Source organism: Hippopotamus amphibius, chromosome 3 (assembly GCF_030028045.1).
Source record: "Hippopotamus amphibius kiboko isolate mHipAmp2 chromosome 3, mHipAmp2.hap2, whole genome shotgun sequence".
Lineage (NCBI taxonomy): Eukaryota > Metazoa > Chordata > Mammalia > Artiodactyla > Hippopotamidae > Hippopotamus > Hippopotamus amphibius.
The window spans coordinates 111,210,679-111,222,097 of NC_080188.1; the positions used below are offsets into that span (position 1 = coordinate 111,210,679).

Sequence of the window (11,419 nt, forward strand, 5' to 3'; positions counted from 1 at the left end):
TTGTTGAGGTCAGTAGTCTCCAGATACCAAAACCAGACAAAGAAAAAAATATTATGGAAAACTAATTCTCAATGTCATAGTCATAAAAACCTCAATGATATATTAGCAAATTTAACCCTATATATAAACAATAATACATGATGGCCAAAATAAGGTTTATTCTAGGAATGCAAGCCTAGGTTAACATTCAAATATCAACAATGGAATCATCGTACCAACAGATTAAAGAAGAGAAAATAAGGAGACTTCCCTGGTGGTGCAGTGGTTACGAATCTGCCTGAAAATGCAAGGGACGTGGGTTCGATCCCTGATCCAGGAAGTAGATCCCATGTTCTGTGGAGCAACTATGCCTGTGTGCCACAACTACTGAGCCTGTGCTCTAGAGCCTGCGAGTCACAACTACTGAGTTCAAGCCCCACCACTACTGAAGCGCTTGCACCTAGAGCCTTGAGTCACCGCAATGAGAAATCTGCACACCGCAACAAAGAGTAACCACTGCTTACTGCAACTAGAGAAAGCCTGCATGCACAGCAATGAAGACCCAATGTAGCCAAAAAATAAAGAAAAATAAAGAAGACAAACTGTATGAATTTCTCTCAATTGATGAAGAAAAAATATTTGATGAAATTCAGTATCCATTTACAGTAAAAAAGTAAAATTAAGCTCAAAGCAATATGGAAACAGAAAAGAACTTCCTAAAAATTGATTAAGGACATCTGCAATAACACTTACATGAACAGCATGCTTAATCATGAAAAAATGAGTGTTTTCTGACTAAACCTAGAAAAAGGCAAGGCTGTTTTCTCTCACCACAACTATTAAACACCATAATAGAGATATCAGCCTGTGCAATAAGGAGAGGAAAATAATAAAAAGACATATTGATTTGAAACAAATCAATGAAATTTTCTCTATTTGTAGATGACATGGTTGTTTATGTAGAGAATGAACCTGCAAAAGTTGACAGAACTAATAACTGAATATAGCAAAGTCATAGTATGCAACACAAACATACAGAATTCCACTGTATTGCTGTATATAAGCCATAAATGGTTGGAAGTTTAAGTTAATATATAACTTATTACAATAAAATAAAAAACCATGAACTATTTCTAAATCTAACAAAATATACTCAAGATCAATATATTGAACACAGCAAAACACTGATGCAATAAATCAAAAAGATGTAAATGGAGAATTATACCTTGCTCATGGCTTGAAAGACATATTTTTAAGAAATGGAAGATCCAATAATTAATTGAGTGGGAGAAATCTGCAAGCTGATTCTGAACTGTAAATGTAAGGATAAAGAAATTAGAATAGGCCAAGGGAAAAAAAAAAAGAGCAAAGTTAGGGGACTTGATAAGTTTATTTCATTTTTCTTTCTATCTATGTATAATACACTTAGAGTAAGGCAAAATGAGAGCTACTTATTCAAAAATAACAGCAAATAGCAAAGCTAAATAGTTATGGATATATAAACATAATCCAAGACTTCTAAAGAGACTGGAAAATCGAAGTTTTTTGAGACTAACACATGATCAACATGACAAAAGACACCTTTATTGCTCTCATCCCTTAGAAAACTGAAAGCTGCTAACAGCACTGTGTCAGAAATGGGGGATGATTATCAAATATATATTTCTTTCACAATGTCACAATCACTCTTTAGTCCTTAAGTCAGTGAAGGCAAATTTCAGCTATAGAAATTATACCTATATTCTTGGATATCTGAGAACCAATTATTTTTCTCTTGGTAAGTACCCTATTTTTAACTCCCTAAGTGCAAGTGTTATTATACATTTATTATCTCCAAACAGCAACAAAAAATAACTGTAGTACTGTATTTTTGTATTGACTCAGAAATCCATAACCTTGAATATCAGAAGACCTATGTGATAGACTATTGTTTTGTGATGCAGCTAAATGAATTAAAAACTTTTCTCCTTCTGGCTGTCCCCTCATGTGACAAATCAGTATATAGAATGAAAATATCTGTACAATCCTTAGAAGTTTTAAAATACATGGAATCCTTTGAGGTGAGAACCAACTGGTAGAAGGCTATAAAATAACAGTGACTTGAAATTAACAGGGGAAATGTTTCATTTCTATGGCCCTTCTCACAGCATCTTTTACCTCTTTGTTTCTCAGACTGTAAATTAGTGGGTTTAACATGGGAATCACTAGTGTGTAGAACACAGAAACCACTTTCTCCTGTTCTACAGAATACTGGGAACTTGGCTGAATATAATTAAAACTTAAGGTACCATAGAATATGGTCACAGCAGTCAGGTGAGTGGCACAGGTGGAGAAGGCTTTCTGTCTGCCTGCTGCTGAGCGGATCCTCAGGATAGCAACAGCAATGAAAACATAGGAAATAATCACAATCAATAAGGTTGCCATGGCAATGACTCCAGAGAAGATTAAGAGCAACAATTCATTCATGGAGGTATCAGAACATGACAGCTTTAGCAGTGGGGGAACATCACAGAAGAGGTGACCAACAACATTGGACCCACAGAAGGACAATTTCCCCAAGCTTATGGTGTGTGTCAGAGAGTTAATCATTCCACCTATGAATGACCCAGTGACCAGCCCTACACACTTCCTCTTAGACATGGCTACAGTGTAAAGCAGAGGGTTGACCACGGCCACATAACGGTCATAAGCCATTACTGACAGCAAGATGCCTTCTGTGGTGATGAACACCCCAAAAAACAAATGCTGCACTATGCAAGCAGAGAATGAGATGGTTTCTCTCCCACCCAGGAAGCTGATCAGCATTTTTGGTGCAATAACAGATGAGTAGCAGGCATCCACCAATGAAAGGGAGCTGAGGAAGAAGTACATGGGTGTGTGGAGCTTGGGAGAGAGTTGGATTAAGAAGATCATGCCCAGATTCCCCACCAAAGTAATGACATAAGTCACCAGGAACAACACAAAAAGCACAGTTTTCAGTTCGGCTCAGTCTGTCAGTCCCAAGAGAATAAATTCAGTAACAGCAGTCAAATTCTCTTCAGCCATTTGTTAGCTCCTTATCTTGAGATGTGAGGTAGAAAAGATATGGGGATTAGAATGGACACAGGAGATCTGGTGTTTATCATTGAAAGCTAATAGAAACCTTTATAGCCTTTGGTGCTTGGAAAAAATATATTATTTTGCTGAACCTAACTCTCTTCATTTATAATAGTAGGAGTTTGATTAGGTTGTTTCAATTGATTGATTGATTTTAGTGCTAAGTAGAACTCTATCCCCTAAGGAAATATGTGAAAATGCATTTTGGCTCTCAAAAATGTAATTCTTTCTCCAAGTAATACTGGCTTGAGAGACACTCAATGGAAAGTGAAAGGAATTCACAAAATTAAACTTAAGCCTTCCTTAAAACTTCATTTTTAGATATAAAAAGTTACAAGAAGGTCTTGAATTACAAGAAGATCTCCAATCAGCTGTAGTTAATCCACAAAAGCACGATGATATAACCAGAGAATAGCAAAGCTTATGAGACAAGGTCTTGACCTCCAAAGATGAAGTCATGACATTCTTTAAAGGGCATAAATCTATGACCTGTTCTGTTGCCTCTTGGTCAGCATCATGGAAGGAGACACTTAGTTGAAGCACTCAACTGTGAGACTCAGAGCACAGAAAATTATGTCTTGTCTAAAATTATGTCTATGTCTATACACATATATATATATATATACACAAACACACACACATATATATATATATATATATATATATATATAATAATCATTATGGTTTTCTAAATCCAGTTTTCATTCTTTAGGTAGTTTGGTTACTTAGTCTTTTTATTCTATTGTATTCTACTTCTATAAGAATCAATATATCTATAATAAGATAGAGCTCTCCCATAGTCTATATTTAGTCAAGAAAGTATATTTTTAGAAATAAAGAAATAAGCACAAAGATAAAGTTTGGTTTATCTATGTCAATTCTATTAATTTATTTTAATTGAGATATGTCAATTGCCACAGAAGGGAACTGGTTGGCATTAGCTCAACCAATGATTAAAGTATGTTGTTGTCATTTATTGGTTTATTGACTTTGGGAAAGTCTTTTATCTTCTCTTAGACTGGGTATAATAACACCTACGTCACATGATTATTGAAAATAAAATAGGAGATACTACAGGCACAATGCTAGGTGTTGCTTTCAGTGCGTAAGTGCTCAAATTCTAAGATAGATAGAAAGGTAGGCAGATAAGTAGGTAGATAAGCTGTATATTGATAGATAATTGTGAGGTAAAAATTTTAGTGGGGATGTGGGTGAGTATAAATCATGAAAAAAAGTACAATAGTAAATCAATGTACATTTCCCCAATTTTAAATCTCTGGTTCATTCTGTTTAAAAATATAATTAAATAGAAATACAAATGGATGATTTAATATTTTCTTTCATAAATTTTTGGTCTAGAAATTTTCACAATTTCTAATATCTGCTTAGAAACTATTGAAATACTTGCCAAAATGCATGAGTCCTTTCAAACAATGTTAAATTTAGATATTTCAAAACCAAATATAACATTAGTTCATCACATCTGAAACATCCAATTCAGTAGTTAGTAACTTTATGTGAATATTTAAATAGAAATTGAAACTAAAATAAAATTAGGTAAAATTTCTACTCTGAATAAGTCTCAATTCAGCTGCTCAATAGCCATATGTTACAAGTGGCCACTATATTGAATAAGTGCTAATTATAAAACATCTCCATCACTGCAAAAAGATTTGTATCAGTTAGAGCTCTCATCTAATTCTCCAACACATCTTTTTAGAGTATCAATTAAGAAGCATTTTATCAAGGAAAGATTATATATGATAATTAGTTTTCACTGCAAGCATAACTTAAAAAAAGAGATTTCCAAATGGCATTTAGAAATTAAACTATATTGCCCATTCAGGGATGCCTATCTCTGCAAAACTTAAGATGACATTGTGAATAAAATTGAATAACAGAGGTAGAGTGGAGAGAGTGGAGTTGGATTAAATGATCTTTAATATTCTTAACACTCATCTAATTCTCTCAGATTTAAAACAACCTTTGTAACTGATTTATTAAAATAGAAAAATTTTAAAAAGAAAAGAAAGAAATACATTTTTATAAAATAAATTTAACTTACCAAAAGAAAAGATTTTAAAATTTCAGCTTTAGAAACTTCACGTCCATTTCCATGTTTTTTTGCTTCTTTTTTTTTTTGCTTTTACTCAAAAACAATAATTAATAGTATGTGTTGCAGATACCTCCAGGTAAAATAATTGAAGGTAGATCTTTATTTATACACAATAAACAGGATAACAAACTAAGTTTTAACATAATTTTTCCTCTAAGAGGACAAATTTGAATAGAAGGGACAACTAAATATATATATATATATATATATATATATATATATATATATATATATATGTACAGTTTAAATCAGCCTCTAGTGAGCTCTACTACAGTTTAAATGTTAGAGTGAACAAATGAAACCTTAGGGAACATTGTTCTTAAGGGACTTTACATTTTCCCATGACTCATAAATCTCCCTAAATAGTGTAATTAACTAAAACATTATACAGAATTTTTAAGGCCGTCAAGCTTGGAGGATTCTTTTTTGTTTTTAATATTATTTATTTATTTATTATTTTTTGGGGGGTACACCAAGTTCAATCATCTGTTTTTATACACATATCCCCATATTCCCTCCCTCCCTTGACTCCCCCTCACCCTCCCTCGAGTCCCCCCCACCTTCCCCGTCCCAGTCCTCTAAGGCATCTTCCATCCTCAAGTTGAACTCCCTTTGTTATACAACAACTTCCCACTGGTTATCTATTTTACAGTTGGTAGTATATATATGTCTGTGCTACTCTCTCTCTTCATCTCAGCTTCCCCTTCACCCCCCGCCCCCTCCCAAACCTCGAGTTCTCCAGTCCATTCTATGCAACTGTGTCCTTGTTCTTGTCACTGGATTCTTGAAATCAGTAAAATATAATAAGAACAATAATCAAAAAGAAATTACTCCGTAGAACAGTGATTTACCTAAGCAGTAAATGGTCAGGTGTTACCAGGCTATGTCTTTATGCAGATGTGCAAGATAAGAAAACTAAAAACACTATTATTTTTAAATACTCTTTAAAATCAGCATACATACCCATAAATTACAAAAGCCAATATCTGATGGTTAGGGTGCCTACCTCTATTTTCAGTTTAATGCGCAGAATGGATTGGAAAGAATCCTTCTAGAAATCTGGTGTAAATTCAAGGCTTACATTCATCAAACCAATATTTACTGAAGGATGACAGACTCTAGGCATCATGTTACACACCAGAGATAAAGGGGTTATCAAAAATTATTGAATCTTCATTTTTAGAAAGATTGTAGAATAAATACACTCCGCAAAACACTTAGATTATCTAGAAGTCTGTTACTAAGGTAGGAAATCGGCTTTAAAATTGATAGTTTACATCAAAAATGGATAATCATCATGGGGAAAAATGAGATGGATGCTCAAATCAAATGGGTAGGGAAATTGGTCGTATGTGTTTCTTAAGGGGTTTTGTCAATCTCTGTAACTGGAATCTTGGATCCTAATAACTCTGCAGCTGAAAAGAACTGGAAAATTAGAGAAGGACATGTAACAAAAGTTTTCAGACATTTGCTGATTAGTTGCACGGGAATATGACCTGAGAGAAGGGACAGGGTTACTGGTCCCTGATGTAGGGAGATGGTGGGCACATGGAGAATACTGCAGTCATGCTGAGGTGAAGACTCAGCATCAGATCAAGAAGGGCTGCGGTGATTGGAATAAGTGGAGCTGGAGTGGAGACACCTAAGCAGACAAGTGATTACATATCAGCATGAAGTCTGCTTGAGATGTCAGATAATTTCTAAACTGTGCCTATTAAGTTGAGATTGCATAAAGCTAGGTCAAGAACAGTACTTGGGGAAGAGAAACTGCCAGGGATCTGGGGGATGAGAGCTACCAGTTCACACAGGACTGGACACATCCAAATTCTGTCACATCTTAGGAATCTCATTGAACACCTGAGGCTTTCAATAGAGAGAGCTGAAGAGAGAAGAACTTGCCCCAGAGGAAATAATTCACTATACTCCACTCTAACAGAACTCAAATTTAACTCTCAAAAGGATTAAGCAGATTAGCAAGCAGATAAACTGCCTGACAAAACAAAATTCAACATTGTTTGAAGAAAGGGAAAAAAAATTCCAGATTCAACTAAAAAACCTTCACAGTGTTCAGCATCCAAAGAAATACTTACTTGCAGGTTGAAGAAGCAGGAAAGTGTTATCCATAAGTACCAGGAAAATAAATAATTTCTAGACCCAGGAATAACAGAGGTGATAGAATAGGGAGACAAGGACTTTAAAACAGTAATGAATGTTTCTAAGAATTCAAAGGCAACATGAATATTAAAATTAGAAGTAAGAATTATAATAGAAGCCAAATTGAATTACTAGGATTGAATGTAGTATCAGATATGAGCATTTTATTGTGTTCTTGTTAAAAGCAGATAAGACCTTGCAGAAATAAATTAGTGAGTTTGAACGTGAAACCACAGAAACTACCTGCACTTAAGTACCAAGAAATTAAACAGAAAGGATTAAACACTTAGACACTTCAAGCACCTAAGAAAAATACATTATATACAAGGGAAGAAGAAAAAAAAGATATGAATCAACACAGACTTTGTGACAAAAATAAGGCTAATCAGAAAAACAAAATATGGAGCAATCTATTTAAAACACTGGAAAAAATATCAAACAATAATTCTATATCAGGTGAAAATATAATTTAGAAACTGAAAGAAATATACATTTTCCTTGTCTGTTTCTGATAATGTCCAAGTAATTTTTAGTAAGACACACAACCTCACAGTTAAAACTGGTATCTTAGGAAAAAAAAAAAAAAAAACCTGAAAATACTGGAAACAGAAAATCAGGCACATTCTGAAAGGCATTAGACACTAATAGAATAAGTGATTTTCTCATTTCAAATTCTATTTTGAGAAAGGCTTCCATCTGCACCAAATAGGAACCTTGTATGTAACCCACAGTCTTTCTGAGCTGAAGAACAGAAAGACAGAATTGGGACCAACACAAAGGAATATAAGCGATTAATTCCAGGAAGGAGAAAGCCTGGGAAAGTAAGATTCATATTCCATTTACAAATTTGGTCCAATTCACTGACCCTGAACCATGAAAGTGTGGAGCAGATTACAGTATGCCAGACAGAGCTAAAATTTATATGAAGTAATATTTGTGTTACCACTGATGAGACAGTGTTTATAGTTTGAGTGAAACTGTGTTAATTTTCTGCTAAAATAAACAAGAAAAAGAACACATAAAATCAAACCTCTTAAAAAGAATACAACAGAGAATGCCCTGGTGGTCCAGTGGTTGGGACTTGGTGCTTTCACTGCCAGAGCCCAGGGTTTGACCCCTGGTCCCTGAACTAGGATTCTGCAAGCCACTGGGTGTGGCTGGGCAAAAACAAACAAACAAAAAACAAAAACAAAAACATATAATAGTCCTGGAAGCCATGTGGCACAGCTTGGGGAAAAAAAAAAAAGAGAATACAACAGCATTCAGACAATTTCCTAGCATGATATTACAGTGTCCAAGATAGAATCCCAAATTCCCTGACCTACAAATGCACAAAAAATTAGAACAAGCCTTGAAATGGTAATAGAAAGTGATTGTTAGTTCTTCTGCTCCCTCCTCATTCTTCAGAGAGCTCCGTGTAATTTGGATTGTGGTTTTATCAACTTAAAGGCCTCTCCTACACACTCTATCCCCAGCATTCAACTCTGCTTTATACATGTGGAGCTGTCAGGTGGGAGAGAGTTTTCTGCCCTCCCTAGTGGTAGCACAACTCTGCTTGGTATCACTGCAGAATCTTGGGACAAAGAACTAAAACAAAAAAACTTCTAGGAGACGAGAGAGTAGCACAGACATATATATAGTACCAGCTGTTAAATAGATAGCCAGTGGGAAGTTGTTGTATAACAAAGGGAGTCCAACCTGAGGATGGAAGATACCTTAGAGGACTGGGATGGGGAGGGTGGGGGGGATTCGAGGGAGGGTGGAGGTGAAGTTGAGGGAGGGAGGGAATATGGGGATATGTGTATAAAAACAGATGATTGAACCTGGTGTACCCCCCAAAAAAATAAAAATAATAATAATAAAAAAAAACTTTCTAGGAGAAAATCTGAGTAAGTAGTTTTATCTAACACACAAATATTTTAAAAAATTTATGTAAAAAGAAAAACAGCCATATTAAAATGGATACTTTAAAATAAGCTATATGAATAACCCAAAGCTACAGAGAAAAGAGTTCATTATCACCAGTCATTAGGTAAATGAAAGGTAGTCACAATGAAATAATTTTCACCAATTTCCCTTTTAAAATTAAAAAAATCTACATCAAATATTGGTGAGGATATGGAGAAAACGGGACTCTCATACCTATTTGTTGGTAATGTAAAATGCTATAATAAGTTTGGAAAGCTTAAAGTTTCTTATAAACTTAAATATACATATAGCATATAATCCTGTAATGTCACTCAGATCTAACCAAGAGAAATTAATCCATTTATCCACAAGTATACTTATATAGGAGTGTGTATACTTGACTTTTTATAATAAACCAAAATTCAAATATCCATCAGTAGGACAATGGTTGAAGAATTGTGGTACATGCATGCAAAATAGAACACCATGTAGTTATAAAACCACAACACAGATGAATTTCAACCCCACTATGTGAGTGAAAGATACCAGATTGAGAGTATGTCTTGCGTGATTCCACTTCTATGAAATTCAGACACAGGGAAAATAAGTTTAGGGACAGAAATCTGAACATCAGTTGCTGGAGTGGGAGGATGTTGTTTGGGGTGTTAAGGGGTGAGGAAAATTTTCCTATGATGGGAGTGTGGAGGGGGGAGTATAAAGCATCAGAGAAACAACTCTGGTGTTAAAAATGTTCTATATCTTGATTTAGGTATTAGGAACAAATGAAACATTTTAAAAAACTTATCCACTTGTACAATTTAGATTCATCTTTGTGAATTTCCTTCAATTCTTGTGCATACAGAAGTGATAGAGGAAGAGGGCTTGGGTAAGATGTTATGAGAGGGAATGCACTATCTTAGATTTTATTCCCAATAAGTTGTACTAAACATTACTCAGAAGTGGTGGGATCACAGCTCAGGAAACATTACAGTTGAGGCAATCATTACGGTAACGCTTTGCATTGCAATAATTGTTATAGGTTTGTGATAAGAAAGAAAAAGGTGTATATATCACTCATTTAAAGATGAGACTTTGATTTAAAATCTTCTTGTTATCAATTATGTGGCTTTGGTAAATTACATGGTTTATCTGAGCTTGGTGTCCTCTAAATATGGGAATAGTAGTTATCTCAAATAGATTAAATGATATAATATTTTAACCCACTGCCCACTACCTATTTTTATTTGCATAATACATTCAAAGAAAAAATCTTATGTGATGATGATAATGTCATTTAAAATTTATCTTTACTCCAAAGAACTGTTCCAGTTTTACTGGAATAAAGCTGATGTCACACTACTTTCCATTGCTGCTTGAATCGCTGACTCTGTGTAAGGGGATAAGTACTTTTATGTATGTCTCCATGAACTGTACAGATCATTTATGCTGTTTTGTTCCTTTCCTTAAATTATCCCTTACACTTTTGTTCACTAGGGAATATGTAGGGTGTCGTGGATAATTAGCAGGTACCACAGGCAATTTTTAAAAATCACTCAGATGATTTGTGCATAATCATCTGAATAAATTATATGCTGTTTCCTCAGGGATCATCACAAAGAAAAAGGAAAGGCATATATTCTCCTTACTTAAAGAAAAAGTGAAAGTAATTTTGGAGAAGAAAAAGCAATTCTTCAGTAAAGGTGAGTGGATAGGAATTGTCAATTTTGGTTATCACCTGGGTGTTGGTAATTTCCCATGGTTTCTGGCTGCTGACCGTGGACACTCTTCTGGTCATTGACAGCTGATTCTTCACACCACAATAATTATTTCCCTTTTTAACTGGAGTAGTATGGTACTTTTAGGACATTAAATCCTGTGAATTGACTAGATGTCATATATCCATTTGATTTCTGAATGTTGAAAGTGCATTTGGATAGTGCATATGAAGAGAAAGTTAGAAATATCTGAAAGAATCATCACTGATCTCATCTATTAGATTCTATTAAGGTTAGGACTTCCACATGAAATACTGGATGTCCAGCTACATCTGAATTTCATATAAAAAATTTACTATATGTCTTATGTACTATTTGTAAATATTATTCTTATAAATATATCCAATGAAGTGTTTAAAAAGGAATACACTAAAATATTATTATATCATAG

At 34.4% G+C, this 11,419-nt stretch overlaps 1 protein-coding gene across 1 annotated transcript; it reads right to left on the minus strand.

Annotated features, from left to right (window-relative positions):
* Window positions 1-2,085: 2,085 nt before the first annotated feature.
* LOC130847956 (olfactory receptor 1052-like) lies at window positions 2,086-3,024 on the minus strand. The gene is given in 1 exon segment (XM_057725734.1): window positions 2,086-3,024. A coding segment is annotated over 1 exon segment (939 nt).
* Between the last annotated feature and the right edge of the window lie 8,395 nt (window positions 3,025-11,419).